Below are 17023 nucleotides of genomic sequence, written 5' to 3' on the forward strand. Positions count from 1 at the left end.
AAGACTTCATCCAGTCCCTTCCCCATCACTTGGTGTCTGAACTACATATAGTCACACCTCAGACTCACTGTCCATGCTCTATGTTGATTTCCACCCCCCTCCCTGTTTTTTTCCTTTTCTTTTTTCTTTCTGTTCCCTGGAGACCTGCTATGGATGTGACTTCTGCAGTGCCTAAGGTAAGAAGTTTGCCCGTGGGGAGGTAGGAGTCTCTGCAATCAACCCCCACCACTGCAGCATAACAGAAATGCATAGTTCCCACTCCGGACCTCGTGCATCCAAGCAGGGCACTTCAGGGTTTGGCCCTTTGGTAGCAGTATATAATTCAGTGTTGCATAAATGCACATTAAGAATCTTAAGGCATCTGTCTTAACTTCCCTGCTCTGCAATAGTGCTTACAAGAATCCATTGTACTGTGCAGAAACTTGAATTTCTTGTCTCTTCCTAAAATGTTTGTGTTCCATATTTTACTGATCAACTTCTTCCAAACAAAATTAAGTAATATTCAAGCACAAGATGCGTTGCAGAAACCTAGTGAAACAAAAAAAGGTAATTAATTAAATTGTACCACTAGTTTTGAAAAACAGATCAGTGTGTTACAAGAATGCAGGTAGGTAACTTGATTTACAGACTGCTCATGCAGGACAGCAGTGAAGGTAATGTCAGCTTGAAATTTGCCTTCTGGGAGGTGTGGGATTTTTTGCTTTGTTTTTGTTTTGTTTTAAACCTCATATTATAGAAGATTATCTGCACTGAGAACCTCAATCCATCACCACTGACCTGTGGCTGAAGTCTCTTAGATCACAAGAATTAACAAGAATTGCACATTCATTTTGAATCAAACTGATAGGGGGATATAAATGACATTTGCCTCAGTCAGGCTGGGGGACTGGCCTTCTTTTGCCAATCACATTCTTTTTTCTAGAATAATATGGGAATCTTACTCTTCAGCACGACTCCCATTGATTGCTTATGCTGTGTGTTAAGAATTGAAAAATACAACTATCGGTCTGTTCCAGGGTATACAGAAGTGCATGGAACAGGTGTTGTATCTCACTGCTCTTGCATAGTTGCTTACAATTGCAAGGGGACTGGAATTAACCATCTTGGCCTACAGAAACTGTGATCAAATCCAACTGAATTCAGAACAGCTGGAACACTGTGCTACTGAATTAACTGTTATTCGAGATAACACCAAAATGCTTTTGCTTTGGGTGCCGTTATGCACTACTTATTCATACAACTTTTGAAACTACATCATTTTGGGCAATAGCGATTCAAAAAGTACTCAATCTTGCTTTATTAAACTTGGCATGACTTTAGGAAGAGAGGGAGGATAGGAAGGAAATAAATCCCAAACTATTACCACTTAATCGTCTAGCTTAAGCCAGTCACTTACGCTCCCTCTCTAGGTCAGTGGAAAGAAAGATTAAGACTTTTCTCTAATTCCCTACCAAAGGCTGCTGGGGATGAACAGCTCTCAGAAGATACCTATCCCTTTCTATGGAGAGTATAAAGCCCTAGTAGCCTGTTTAGATCAGATTAGTTTTTATAGAGCTAGAGGCTGAATGGAGTCCCTTGCTTGGAATATGCATTTGCACATTTTAAGAAAAGCAGTGAAAGGCAAACTCATCATTGGTGGGGTCTCATGGCTGAGTAGGTTTTTCAGAAGTACCACCAACTAATCTAATTTTGGCTTTGTATGAGTTCACACTGAGCGGGCTGACCAAGCATCACACCATCCCCCACAAAGACCTTTTAGATACATTTTTTTCTTCAAAACAAACCAAGCCTGTTCCCAAAACAGTGATTCTAAGTCAGAAAGCTTATTAAAGAAAAAGTGTGATCCTAAAATTACTGAGTTCACAAAGCTCAAATACTGTGTTTTCTGTCCAAAGACAATGGGAATTCCTTGCAAGTTCTGTCTCTCATGTGGGAAGGAGGGAAGGCAAGGGTGTGTGTGAACGACTCAGCCCTCAGCATCAACAGTTGCTAGTTGTCCAAGTAAGATGTTTCTCTTCCAGAAAGGAAAATTTAATGGGTGCTTATAAGATCACCACAGTATGAGCTCAATATTTAGTCACTGGAAATACACCAAGGAAGTTTTCATATATGCAGCAGCACTCACTGTATTTCCTAAATGCCAAGTGCCCACAGAGCTCTTACATAAAAGATCACTGTCAATTCCGAGTGTGACGAAGCAGTCCCTACGCAGACACCTATATTTATTTACCTATTGACCCGCCTTCCTTGTGCACACACAGCTTCTTAAAAGAGCAGAGCATATCCCACCGATCCGCGATTAAAAAAAGACAGTTCTGGAGCTGTTCCTTTAGAACAGTGCTTCTCCAAGACAGCACTTCATCTTGAAACTGGCTATTTGTCAGATTAGATTCTTCTCCCTGGTCAGGTAACAAATCCAGTACTATCCCCTTCAATCTAAATTACAGGACTAGTCTGACTCATCTCAGATCTAGCCAGGCCATGTTTCCTGCACTACAGCATTACTCCCATTCTTGTCTTCTGAATAGCCATTCCGAGTTTTATTTAGACTCTTCTATTACTCATCCAACTCAGAGGACTCCTCTGCACTCAATGACTAGTAACTTTTGACTTCGAAATGCCTATTTTAGTTTACTCATACACATACAGAAATGGCATGCAATTGTATTGGTCTTACCTGTTTCTCACTGAGATGGTTGGTTAGTAATAAACTGAGATCAGCTTTCCAATGAAACTATAATATGCTTTTTTGCACCTAAAATGTGAGAGAATCTCAATTATGTGTTTTTGCAGATTTGCACAACAAATAGCAAAGACTTCCAACCAGAAAGCACATTTATCATGTTGTGCCTGTTTTAGAAAAGTATTTTCCTCCCCTAATCCAACGGAAAAGATCCAGTCTTAGAACACGAAGTGTGAAAGCAGGAATTACCTATTCATTACCTTAGTGTAATGACTCATTTTAGAGCAGAGCATGGGACACAAGTTACCCTTAACTTCTAAACATGCTGATGTGATTCTATGGAACATATTTTCTTCTACGTGACTCAACCAATTCTTAAGGACTTTTTAGGCCTAAAAAAAAAATGGAAAGACCCGCCACATGCAAAACCATAGCATCATCAGAAGTGTTACAGCACAGGCTACCTGATTTAACATTTTCCTCTTCAGGGACACTTTCCACCCACTGACTGTCACTGGTTAGCAACCGATTTTGTGATTCACTGAGTGGTCGAGTAGGAAAGGACTGATTTGGTCCAGAGCTGAGAAGTAAGCAAAGTCAACACGAATTCTGTAATGGCAGGAGCTGCTTATTTCAGACATTTCTAGCTACTCAGAGCAAGGCAAACAAAACCCTACACTGTCGAATAAAAATGGCCCCCTGCCCCCAACCCTAATTCTCCTATAGGTTTGCTCCAGTCATCAGTCTAAACCCTTACCTGACATAGGCCACTCACAATTCTAATGGCGAAAACCACAGACTGATAGACAAGAAATGACGTACGAACAACAAAGCTACTGCCACACAGTTGAAAAGAAAATGTAACCAGTACTATCTCAAAGACAACCTAGTGCCATTTTATCCCACCAGTAAATGCTAGGGCTTTCTGCTGAACATCTTTCTAATGCAAAAGGACACTACTTTTCGCACAAAGGTCCTGCTCTTTGTAAATTCCACAGGTTATGTTGCACTGGAAGCCAATTCCTCACAGTATTACCTTTGAACCCCTTAATGCCTGATAAATAAGGTGACTGCTGCTCACAACATCAGCTACTAGCTCATGAAACTAACACAGAAGGCTTCTAAAATGGCAAATGTAAACACCCTCAGAAGTGTCACATACTCGAGTGTCTCTGAATCTAAAGCAGACTTCTTGAAAATACACTGAAGATACAAAACATGCAAATTTGAGAGGAGTAAAAAGTAACAAGCTAAAACCCCTCCAGTGCTAAAAGCCAGCAAATAGCCACAATGATCTTGCAAACCGTGTCTCAGCATCCCTTGTTTAAGCATGCTGGAGGAGGTGAGATACAAATACCACCTTGCTTCTCATTCAAAAAAAAAAATCTTAAGTTTGTTTTTTGTTTTTGTTTTTTTCCGTGGACCATTATTCAGCCTCCCCTAGGACTATTTTGATTGTTGCTAAGAGCCAGTAAGCTCTCTCACTTTCTGCATTACTGTTTCCTGTGTAATAGGTCAAAACCAAGAAAACACTTTCTGCATCAAGCAATACCACTTTTTAGTCTTGATTGAGTCTGTCCTTCTCTGAAGACTTACAAACTCACTCTGAAGATGACAAGAAGTATGAAAAATTAAAAAATAAGTTTGAAACAAATTCTTCTCTAAGTATGGAGCAGTACAAAATCAGTATCTTAAATCCTACAGTTACCTTTTGGCAGGTTCATTTTGGCTTGAGACAGCAAGTTGCTCTGGATCCATAATCACCAAACGAGTTGGGAAATTACACCCATCGCCCAAACTAAACCAGAAACAAAGATTCAAATTACTGTTTGTAGTTCACTTTAATGAACTGAACAAGTACCTATGCAACAGGCAAACGCTACAGGCTTGAATCAATTACTTGAGTGCAGCACTGAACTCTGGACTTGAGCAAGGCAGTTCTACCACTAAGCCAGATGATCAGTTAATTAAATCTTGGAGCTCAAATGATTCCCACTTTATCATGCAGTATGGACGACTGAGCACAGCACTAGCCTATGTATTTCAAAAACATCACGGTGTCTCTGTAGACTGTAGCCCTAGTCTTCCCCCAAGCCACCATGCACATGTAGTCAGACTATCTGTATTTACAACCCCAGAAGCTGTAGCATAAATAATATTTTGGTGGCTGTGCTTTTCCCTCCACCCATCATTCTGAGGTTAGCTAAGCCTTCATTTAAAGCAAGTTTAATCAGGATAAAATGTGGTGGCAAAACAGCCTGATCCATCTACAGTATAGCTTCTGTCATGGTAGTTCAGCAAACAGCTGAGGCAACTTAAGATCTTTTTATTACCTCTGCTGCTTGTGACCAGACCTCAGCTTCACAAATAGGTTCACCAACCTGTTAAACTGATCCACTATCCCCAAAAGCAATGTTGAAACATGGCTCCTACTTAGTTCTGCTGACTATCAGGAGTGGTGGGAGTGGGCAGCAGGTCAGTCTTGCTTCAAGCTTATATGAGGCTTGTCTGCGACTCCCTACCACTGGCTCAGCTGAAGTTCTAAACCAGTGTTTTGCATCAGGGTTTTTTTGGGTTTGTTTTTTTGGTGGTGTTTTGTTTTTTTTTGGGGTTTTTTTTGGTTGGTTTTTTTTTTTGGGTTTTTTGTTTTGGTTTTGTTACTTTTTTGCACTGCTGCTTATTTATGTGCACTTTTTCAGGCAGCTTTGATACTGAAACTGTCAGCTACAGCAAAAGGAAAGCTGTCAAACGTTCTTATGGGTAAGAGGGGGTGTTTTTAAACTGATGTTGTTCCAATGCAGTTGAAGTTCAAGCATTTGGATCTCCATTGAGTTGCTGATTTCTGCTCTACAATTTGACACTAATACTAGAGCCCAAAGGTGTACAATTTTTGAAATATACTTCTCAAACCTTTCCAAATTTCTGTATCTGGAAGGCCTTTGTCATTGAATGAAAACCCCACACAGTTTGCTCAGTTTTCTCCTGCACATTTTCCCTACACCAACATTAATCATGCAAGATTTACAAGTTGGCTTTTCAGCTGTTCCTTATTGTTTTAGGAGAAGGGGAAGCAAGGCGAAAGTCACGGAATCAATTTATTCCCAATTCATTCCCATTCAGACTGAATACCTGGTAAAGATAGGGATTAGCCAATACTTCTTTTCATCTCCGAAAACCTCCCTCAGATTTTTGCTGCATCCAAGAGAAAAGCCATTTTTATCAGGACCATTTCGAAATGTAGGTGCACGGAATGTTTCTGCAAAAGAAAAACATGCAGTATCTCTAAAGTGATAAGGAGTCAGGGAAGACAAATAAACAGATTCAAACTTCTCTACTGTGAAAAGTGTTGGGCAAGCTGAGACAATCTTGATGTATATTATTGGGGGGGGAAGTAATTTTGAGTAATCAGAAAGCATTACAAAAATAATCACAGGGTTATTGTCAGAAATGAAAGGTAAGAAAGTCACATAAGCAGAACAGTAATCTTTCTCTCTTTCTCCTCTAACCTAACCTCTGAGACAGAGCTACGTACCATCAGCATGCCAAAGTGGCAAAGATACCACACCCCTTATCCATTAGTGGCTAGTGCTCTCTTTGGCCTGTGAAACCTTCTTTGAGCAGAAGGCTTCCTCTTCCAAAACCAATTTACCATAAACACCACTGGACCTGAACCCATACAGGACAGTTTTTTCCCCACTTCTGTCAAGGTCTGAAGTTGAATTAAGAGCATCCCATGGTATCAGGGAAAGATGATATCTATTACATTAGAAACACAGACACATCACGTGCTGTAGCAAACCACCACCATTTTTCTAGTCAGTCCAGTTACACCCCTGGGAAGTACTGAGAGGACTCATTGCTCTCCCCATACCAACAGCTTGTCTTTTTACAATCATGATCCAGACAGTAAATAAAGCACTGGGTTACCAATTGTGACCACTGACTTTTGGGCAAGGAACATGCTAAAATTTTCTTCAAAGCTAAAAAGGAGACTGAGTATTCCCTAGCTGCAGATATATTAGAAGAAAAAGGATTCAAACAACCTTCCTATCAAGCAATCAAAACATTTCCTTCATCAAAAAATTCTAGCATTCCATTGAAAGGTATAAGATTTTGATTTAACTCAGTTGTGGAAATACCCACCAGTCCCTATCCCCCCCACCCCAGAAAGAAACACTTAAAAAAATGATTTAGCAAGAACGTCAGATATTTTAGCTCATGCACGTAACTTGCTTATGCTGGTCAATGCCATATAAAACATGTAGGCATAGAAATTATGCGAATCTTTCATTATTTAAGAAGTGCGCATCAGTGTTTCCATTTTTATCGCACTGCTTTTACAAGCCACTTCCTAACAGGGTCCATTTTCTCTCAGGATTAGAATACTCTTTTGGATCTAGTTCAAAACATAGCACGCTAATATACAGTAGAGCCTTCACCTGGGCTGGGGCCACCCAGCTACTCAAAGTATTAAAACAAGAGGGTTACTCACAAGTAGCAATTAAGTTACATACTTAACACTATATAAAAACACGTGCATAGAAATGCACAGTGCCTCAGAGATCTCAAAAGTACAAACAGAAGAAATAAACATTCATCATGAATCTGAATACTTGGCCCCAGAAGAGGACCCCTGTATAGCATGTATATGCTTCATTTCCCCATGTTTCACCTTAAATTACTTTCACTAAATATGCTTTTTATTGCACAATACTTAAAAAACCTGTTTATATTCAATGGCATATCCTGTAGACCTCACATTCCCATTGACTTGTTGGTTTTCTGGACAATGAATAGTTCCACATTCAAATTAACTGACCTATGGTTGATCTGTTTTTGCCAACTAGCCAGCAGTGGTAGCTGAAGAGTGACAATATGCTGATGAAGAACATGGCTGCCACAAAGAAAAGGAATAGGATGTGGAATTTTGCATTCAATTCATTCTAGGGAGAAAGAAAGAAAGAGATTAATACATTAATACTTCTTAGCAACTAATGCAGCATTGTCACTAAACATTTTTCTGCCACACCCATTCTGCTATAGGTCTTCCACCTCACTTTTCACAGGTAAAAAAGCACAAGCCCAGCTTTCATTTCATGTCATGTTAGACTGGTATACAACAGACTCGAAAGCTAATGGGTTCTCCTCAACCTGAGTTTAGTAGCATGAGTGCCTACGTTCACATCTTAGTTTTTAAATGCATAGTAAGGAGCAAGGGAAAAAAGATTCCTATACTAAAAAAAAATGTTAACTGTCCACCCACAGCCAAAGAGACACAGGGAAAACATGTCCAAAATCACTTTATTTGAAAGGAAGAAAACACAACAAGAATGTCCAAACCCTTTCCCAGCAAGAGACCTGCTTCTGAACTGCTGTGAGGAACAGTAAAAGGGGAAGGGCTGTCATACCGTGTTTCTAAGACTGAACAACTAGAGACAAGACCTGGGACAGATCTTCAATTTTTTATTATCTCTGAAGTTTAGGCAACAACCAGCATGTGCCTACCAAAACCAGTCTGCCATGTCTGGCCAGGCAGAAGTGAATCACCAGAAGATATATGTGAAAAACAGTTTCAGTAGAGCCACCAGATTAGAAAAAATAAAACCTCCCACCCATACCAGATAGTCAATTCCACCCCCTAGCCCAGGTATTTTTAGGCTTGCACTTTCAAGAGGCCAGTGGGATTTGTACAATACTATTCCAGTTCTATAGCCTCAAAATCATAGAACTTTTAAGTTGCTGACCTTTAACAGCACTATGAAAGCATAGAGGCTATTTTTATTCAGCTGTTTAGTTAGCATTATTGCCATTACTTTTTCCATTAGCTCATTCAGTATACCCACTTATCTAAGGCTGATTTTTTTCTTTTACACTAAAACACATTTCAACCAAGATCAAGTGCACATGGGTGTATCTGTATCCCTGTACACTGCCTATATTAATAGGCAACAGATTACAAGTCTCCTTTCTTCTGTGATGGTGTAAATAATTACCATGGGTGACTGGCTTAGAAAAATTACAGCAGGAACAGTATTTAAATAGTTACAGCAATATTGGATTTTACCTTTGGACAATTCTCTGCAGCTTTCCTGTGGCAAAGCTTTGCGCAAACAAAGACAATTTATTAAACACTAGTATTATGTTAAGACAAAGTGTTTGAAAACAGCACAGGCTTTGTTAAGAACAAAATGGTTGGTGCTCTCAGACGTGCCCATTTCCAACATTCATTAGCAGCCTGAGCCCCCAATCTCCAAGAGAATGGAGGAAAGAGTACGTAAAAGGACACCACTAACTTCCAAAGTATGAAATCTGCTACTGAAACATAGAAGTACTGCTATTCTGGATCACTTCCAAGTGGTTCCTCAGCTTGAACAGCCTGACTACACCAGGTGCATTCTTTGCATTGTAAGTAATGCTTATGTGAATATTCTGTATGATGAAACCATTCAGAAAGGTCTGAAAAGCTCAGAACACTCCAGAGGTATAAAGCAGTTGTTTATAAATTACAAAATCTTTCTGACTTCAGAACTCATCTATTGTTGCCATTAGATGTAGTTTCAGACAAAGCCATAAAAAAAAAAAAAAAAGGAACCTATAACACATCAGTACAGTTTTTCTTCTTTCCAGTATCCTTCAGTACTGAAATATTTTAGTGGGATGTATCTTGAGTGTAACATTGGAAATTGAACCAGTATGTAAGAAAATAAAGAAAGAAGAAAGCTTAGTTTAAATTAGCTTTTAAATTCCAAGCTTTATACCTAAAGAGCGGTATTAGTCAGCTTAGCGAAGATGCTAGAGCTTAATGACTCTGCTGTAGGCAAGACGTATGGCTTTTAAATTACACTAATCTGTGCAGAAAGCCTAGGGAAAAGCCCAAGGATTTACTCTGGAGTAAAAATTCAAAAATGCTGGCTACCATCAGATCATGCTACAGTAAGCAAATGATAACAGAATTCAGCTCTTTGAACTGCCGTCTAAAGTCAGTTTCCTTATTTACTGCCTTTTTATCCATGCAGTTTTGCTTAGACAGTTTGTGCAACAGTCCCTCTTCTCCCTGCTGTAGGGATGTGTTGTGTTTTGTAATCCACTGAAATCAAGGCTAGCAAAACACATACTCAAATTGCCACTTATTCCTAAGCTTCATGTTAAAGCTACAATAACTCCTCCTCCTCCTACCTCAGAGCACACTGTAGTGTTCCCCAGTTTCCTAATTCATTTTTGTAGCTTCTGTTTCTATGACTCTTTTGGAATTGCATATTTAAACAAAATGGTTCTCGATAAAGACTTCCCAGGCAATTCTTCATTTTGAAACTCTACTATCAGTACCAGCTTAGCTTTTGTGTTTTCTGTGGGCCAGAAAATACAAGTTTATTCCAGTTGCATCTTCCTAAAACAGTAGGTCTAGAACCTGAGAGGAATTTTATTGGATTACCCATTTTTAATCTGCATGATCTCCAGGGAGCATTTATTTCTTCTGTCTACCCAGTTTAGGCCACTGGTTGTAAATTCTTGAATGACAGTTGCAGAGCTGAAGCATCTTTCAAAAAAGGCCAATTCCTTCCAGGACAGAAGCATGCAGGCTTTGAGTGTGTGTAACAGGCTTATTCACAGTTCTGTTCTAGCAGCCATAGCACGCAAAAAGAGAGTGAAACTCTGACACTTGTTATTTAAAAACATTATGCTCAGCAGCACAGAAGCAGAGACTTGCAGGTGAGAGAGTTGAGCTTAGAAAAGGAAGCAATTTGCACAATAAAATGTGGGCTACTGAGCACACATAATAAACTGAAGCCAGTCACTATTCTAAAGAGTCCTCTTACAAACTCCTTCACAAGCATAGAGTCACTTGAGCATATATCAGGTCACAAAAAACTTCAAACGAAGTCCACAACAAAAAAAGTGCTGTCAAAGCTTGACTGATTGCTCATTTTTTAGTAGCTAGATCTAGCTTAAATCTCAAAATACCTCAAAAGATCTGGTATTTGTCTTTATGTGTACATGCAAGAGGCATGAGTTCTAACTAAGGATCTGGAATCTCCTTTTTTTTTGTTTTGTTAATACAACTGAAGTTTTGCAGAAGCATGCACCATCTACCCAGCACAAATACCATGTCCTTGAATTAGCTATACTCAGGACTGCCAAAATAATTTGGAGGACAATGAAAGACACTGAAAACAGATGGAAAATATAGAGGATTCAAGGGCGAGGGAGTGCAGCAAGAATGAGAGTAGATAGAAATATACACTGGGAAGTACCACCATTAACTATGTAAACAAGGCATCAAGGACTGGGCATTCAGCCAGCGCTGGTGTTTGTGTCAAACACATTTGGTTGAACTGGGGTTTTATCTGTTCGTCTTTAACAACTTCCTAGGTAGAAACCAAAATTTCATGAGTACAAGAAAAGTAGTTATCAGTGTGAAAAAAGGAGTCATTCATAGTCCCTTAATCTACAGAACAGGTTTTAACATCCACATGAGCATGTAAGCCTGTAGCAAACATTTACAGCCAGTGTGGCTGTTCCACCACTGTATGAGCAGTAGAGCATGAACATAGGTGTCTTGCATGTGCAAGTGGGAAACAAGACTGTCTTCAAGAGAAGAGTTAGGCAAGTGTGCATATCTCACAAGGTCTGCAAGTATCTGCATATGTGCTGTGTCTCCATGCAAGTATTATCCATAGTGCAAAAGAATGGATTGCTAAAATTTGTGTAGTTAGCATGTACACCTTCACAACCTCACTACTACAAGGTCTGAAGTGCCCAAGGCTACACTCCCCAAGGAGCAGTTCATCTTCCATCCCAACACTGGATATATACAGCAGTATATATGATGATCTGAAAAACATCAGCGAGGAAGCAAAAAAAGAAACAATGCCTTTTGAAGCCATACATTTCTGATAGTCAAGCTTTGAGGGGACAAAACTAACATCTAGAAAGCCTCAACAGAAAATGTCAAAACGGTAATATGTCTGATGCTGTAGCAGATGAAGCAGAGCATTAGTAACATACTGAAGCAGTCTACAGACAGCACATGTCAGCAGTACTCTACTCTGATCTGGATACAGATGTAGAGAGAAGCTTACAAGACTCTCTTCTGCAGTCAACAGAAATTGCCTAAAAGCGTATGTACTAGAGACATACTAAATTTTGCAAGCCTACACGATTACTGCCACCTCTTTCTGGAAGTCTACTTTAATCAGGCTATTTTAAAAATCAGAGGAATATTAGCTTTATGGAATGAGTGATTTAATACGAGTACAGTGATTCAGAGACCTACTCTAATGGTAAGACCATGGCATCACCAGGTTGTGTCTTGGAAATACCCAAAAACAAAAACAACAAATGCAAGCACATGACTCTATTTTTTATGGTCACATTTCAGAAGTAGCCCATTCTTGCACGAAGCACTGTTAACAACTAAATAATTACCAAATAAATAAATAAATAAATATCTCCCTCTTAAGTTTATATCCTCTGCTGAGGGGTCCACTTCAGTATTCTGTCTGATGAGCTTTGGAAGAGCCTTGTTACAAAAGCTGACATTAAATGTTCACTGTGGTCAGATGTCCTGCAGAGTTTTTTGCACTAATACTTATGAAGTGAGGTGACCAAGTAAGCTCCTTGGGTTTCTTTGCTCAAGCACTGACTGGTAAATATGTAAGAGCATATCCACAGGTTCACCAGACACTGCATACCATGTGCTGGGAGCAGCCAGACAGATTTGGGAGTGGCACATTCACAAATTAAAAATTTATCTATTTACAGTCACACAAGACTGAACAGCAGAAATCAGACCATTTCATTTGAAATATCTGTCAAGCCACGGCTAGGACTGATAACTATATTCATGGCTTTCATCTCACACAATACTGACACAGCTCAATTCCCATCTAGTTCCTTGCTCTCTAGTGACAGGCTGCTACACAGAACTGACAGATTAAGAGGAACATAGTACTTTGGCAGGTTAAGACCCATAGACTTAGATGAACATAAACAAACATACTTTTTGCACCATTTATCCTACCTGTATAATGCAAACTGTTTAAAAATACAGCTACTCTGAGTACATGATCAAGCTTCTCTTACTCCACATGGCAACATCTTTTTGCTCCAATAATCTTTCTACAACTACAGTTACTGGCAGGAACAACATCTAAGAACTAAGTGCTGTTATTTACTTATAAAGATGTGATGGAGAGCCTTCCACTTACAATGCTTTTTCCCATGCTAGTTAATGGAAACTGATTAAGGGAATTTCAACACTCGCTCTTCTGCCTAGAGACAGGAAAGCACATCACAAACTTTTGGAGATGAAAGGGACCACCACCAGAAGACACTCTGTTTAGCCTGCAGTGGGATTGGAACAAAACTTATAGGAGGAATATAACACAGTCGTACAAGAATGGTTGCTCTTCACATAATGTTACTAAATCTACTAAGATGTGTGTATGGTATCAATCATTTGACAACTGACAATAGCTGCAAAGGAGATGTATATCATTAACATTGTACATAACTTAGCATTCCACCCATATCAGATCAATAAAAACTACTAGCACGAAGTTCAGACATGCCTATACAGGGACTGCAAAACAGAGCTTGGTCAGGTCCCAAGAAATTAATCTGCCTTATCTGGTAACAGATTACCCATAGACAAGTCTAGGAAGATACAAAACTTTTATGTTTCACATTTCTCGTTATTTTTTATATAGACGTGTGTATACACACACACACAATTCTATGTATATATATAATTGTTTAATGTAGCCAGTTCCTTCTACATCTACATATCTATACCCAATATTTTCAAAAAAACCTGAGCTGTGCCACTCGATTTTGATGGAACAGAGAAACTGCACAGTGTCCTCATTGGAACTTCTTCCCCCAATTACTCATCCTGGGCACTGTAATACATTTAATTCATTAATATTCAGATGGTTCTCCTGCTTCAGTCACTTTGATTGATGCTGTTAATGGTAACGAACTATGGAACAGAGTAAATGGTGAGTGACAACATGCTGATACAGCCTCCAATAACACATGCAGAATTAAACAAATGAAGAACAAAAAAAAAAAAAAAAAAAAGCCTTAGAACTTACTGTCCAAAACTTTATGAAGTACTGCAAGACTGTAGCAGCAACAAACAGACAGTACAGTAAGGAATACATTAAAAACAGGAGGAAGAATTTGTAGTTAGAAAATCCCACACAATTATTCACCCTAGAAGGAGGGGAAAGAGAAAGAGGTTACTATGATATTAAAAAAAAAAAAAACAACCAAGAAACAAAAAATAAAAAAACCCCAATACATTCAGCTTTTACAGAGCATAATGTGTATGATGCCAGTGGTATGTCCAAAACAGTCTGGCACTAGTGTTCCAGAAGCATTTTAAGCCACCATTTTGAATGAAATCGTCTTCCTCAGGCCAAATGATGTGGGCCCCTCACATAAATTTTGTCCCCCATGAAGTTCTACGGGACAGGACATGAGCTAGCAAAGCATATGATACATACAGTCTGTATAGGAAGAATCTCACATGCTATGAACTAATTGTAGCCATCATGGAAGATAATACAAGCCTCTCTAATTTCAGTGGTTACAAAACCACCTTCAAGTCAACTACTGGTAGAGTATTCTTATAGTGACAGCAGGTAATACTTTTACTGACTACCAATGAATACAAACTGCAGAAGAGTAATTGTCTGAGTAGGTCTTAGGTATGTATCATCCAGAATTGAGAACTACTTGTTTTCACAGCATAGTGGGTATCTCTTCTCCTGGTAACAATACCAAACTAAACAAAAGGAAGAAATGCCATTTTTCTCAGGTCTCATTAACGCCAGGGTTTCTCTATATAAAGAGAAATTGCATGTTTTGGGCTACTGGGCCTGTAACAGTATGTTACAACACATCAGGAGCAAGCTTTATTTTCACATATTAAAGCCTCAAGAAGTTATGTGAAAAATCTTAGTTTTACTTCAAAGTTGTACTTTTGAAGCAGAATCTAATTCATGTGGGATCTCATTCATTATTATTACTGATTATTTTTTCTTTAAACTTACCATGGACAGTGGTGATCCATTTTTAGTACACATCTGAAAGAGAATTTCCAGCAAGTTAAAGGAAAAAATACATTTTCTAAGACACATACTTCTAGCTTCTACAGTTTGGGGTTGGGGCGGGGTGGAGGGTGGTGGTGTTGGGTTTTTTCTTTTTCTTTTGTTTGTTTTTTAAAGTATTCTGCCACACTGTATATTTTTCAAGTCCTTCTCAATTCATGCCAATTCTCTGTACTACAGCAGACGTCCTTTCACACAAAAAGACCAAGTGAGATTCACAGAAATTTTGAACAGAGTCTCTTAAATTAACAGGCGGAGCATTGTTGAGCACCACCATGCAGTAATTCATTAAGCCATGCTAGTTTTACATGTACATTGAGAGAAAACAAATCCTAAGGATCCTTCAAGCATTGTGTGGGTAAAGTATGTTAGCCTGGCATTCACTCCAACTAAGTCTATCTTAGGGCTATTTTTGCTACCTTTTTTTGTTTGCTCCTTGCTTGTTTGTTTTTTAAAGCTAATTAAGGAAAAGAGCAGCGCAGTGGGCAATCTGAACAGTCACATGCCATTTCCATCCAGTTCTAGTATAAGGACAGACACTAGACATTTCAGACACATTCACTGTATTTGCTAATAAATTAGATTTTAGCCAAAAGACATGTATTAGGATCTTCAGTTAACTACATTTCCTCAAGCTCAGCCTACTGAAGTCTCACTCATAGCTTCAGTCTTCAGTGCCCTTACAGATTCATCTGATGATTCAGAATCAAGCTAGGGAATAAGAGGGATGTCTTTGAAATGGTTAAGGAATGCAATTCCACTGTCAATCTCTTAAGATTTTTAGCATTATTAATAGCACACATCTGTTTCAATGCTGCAAAATCAAGATATAATAGTTCTATAATAAGTATTTGCTGGTGCTGGTATCTCAGATCTGCCTTTCTTTACTTTCAATTGCTGATTTTTAATTAATTTATTTATTAATATAAGCACTGTTTTACAAAGCCTCAAGCAGGTTTCCTAAAAAGTTCTGCTGCTTTGGACAATGGGGCAACAATAAGAATATTACACCAACTGGAGGAACTTTGCTCTTTCATTAAATCCAAGTATTGAGGGTCTGAGAGAGGAACAAATAATAATAAAACCTGTTGTGCAGGGCTGACACACCAAAGACATGAACAAACTAAAGTGATGATCACCGGAGAGAGAAAAACCCATCATTTCAGATACAGTAACTTACATGTCACATGCAGAACAGTGGTGGCAGCGGTCGGGTTTGATTAGCTGGCATCGATCACAGTATCTGATTGCTGCATTTAAGTGACAAGGGTCAAGTCATTAGAACTCATTTAATTTTACAAAGGTTTTCTCCCTTAACATGAACTGAATCTTAAAGAGCTTCCTGCCCTTCCCTACCACACTTGTTCTCACAGGCCTTCATGTGCCTACTCTCATAGAATATGTACTTCTGATTTTTTTTAAGAAATGTAAAATATGAAAGTATTTTAAACACTTCGATCTATTACCACTGTACTGAGTCCATTTCCATTTACTCTTCGGCTTCCCAGACTTCCCATCCTTCATCCTCTGGCACTGATCCCCTGTGGCTTGCTTTCTTTCCCCTCTGGACAGGGTACTCAAACATCCCATTGTCAAAACACGTTCTTTCAGCAAGCCAACTTTCCGCATTAGCTTTCTCTATCCTCTTCACCAAATTGTTATCTAGCAGACTGTTCAGTAAATCAGCTCTTCCTCATCTTTCCTGGATATTTTTAAACAAGCCTTCAGGCTCTTCTCAATGGAAACAAGACATCAGCACAAGCAGTTTGGAAGGGGGAGGAAAGGCAACACCTACAACTAAGCAGAACTGCTAAGAGCTGGAAAGAGCTTCCCAGACCTCTCTAGGAACTTAGGACTGGGATTCCCATAAAGGGAGGCTTATATTCAGAAATGCCAGGTGTCCTTAGACTTTGGAAAGTCACAACTTTGGTAACAGTATTCTGAGTAGTTTATGTTTTTGGAAAACTCTACAGGGTTCCTAGTTTCAATAAAAAGAAACAGATTTATATACATATAAAAGCTAGATTTTTTTTTAAGAATATACATATGCATAAGACAGCAGTTTCACAGATCATTCATATACAAGTTGAAATCAAAATGTCTATACATATTAAAAGCAAATACAGAAATAGCCCGTAACTAGCTTTGTACTGAATTACAGATGGGAATGAAGTAACATTTATTCGTTCTTAAATTCTAGCCTTAAGTATGATGTTTCTCTTCC

The 17023-nt window shown here is 38.9% G+C and overlaps 1 protein-coding gene across 1 annotated transcript in view; it reads right to left on the reverse strand.

Annotated features, from left to right (window-relative positions):
• The window catches only part of ZDHHC20 (zinc finger, DHHC-type containing 20), a 25760-nt gene continuing 8737 nt past the window's right edge, over positions 1–17023 (reverse strand). The window contains exons 4-12 of the mRNA XM_010010980.1: positions 15980–16049; positions 14743–14775; positions 13780–13900; positions 7503–7626; positions 5813–5939; positions 4392–4481; positions 3148–3263; positions 2678–2755; positions 1–528 (exon numbers count right to left, since the gene is read on the reverse strand). Coding sequence (XP_010009282.1) covers positions 2718–2755; positions 3148–3263; positions 4392–4481; positions 5813–5939; positions 7503–7626; positions 13780–13900; positions 14743–14775; positions 15980–16049 — 719 coding nt within the window. The 3' untranslated portion in view covers positions 1–528; positions 2678–2717. The remainder of the gene's footprint in view (positions 529–2677; positions 2756–3147; positions 3264–4391; positions 4482–5812; positions 5940–7502; positions 7627–13779; positions 13901–14742; positions 14776–15979; positions 16050–17023) is intronic.

Source organism: Nestor notabilis, unplaced genomic scaffold (genome assembly GCF_000696875.1).
Source record: "Nestor notabilis isolate BGI_N333 unplaced genomic scaffold, ASM69687v1 scaffold30423, whole genome shotgun sequence".
Taxonomy (NCBI): Eukaryota; Metazoa; Chordata; class Aves; order Psittaciformes; family Psittacidae; genus Nestor; species Nestor notabilis.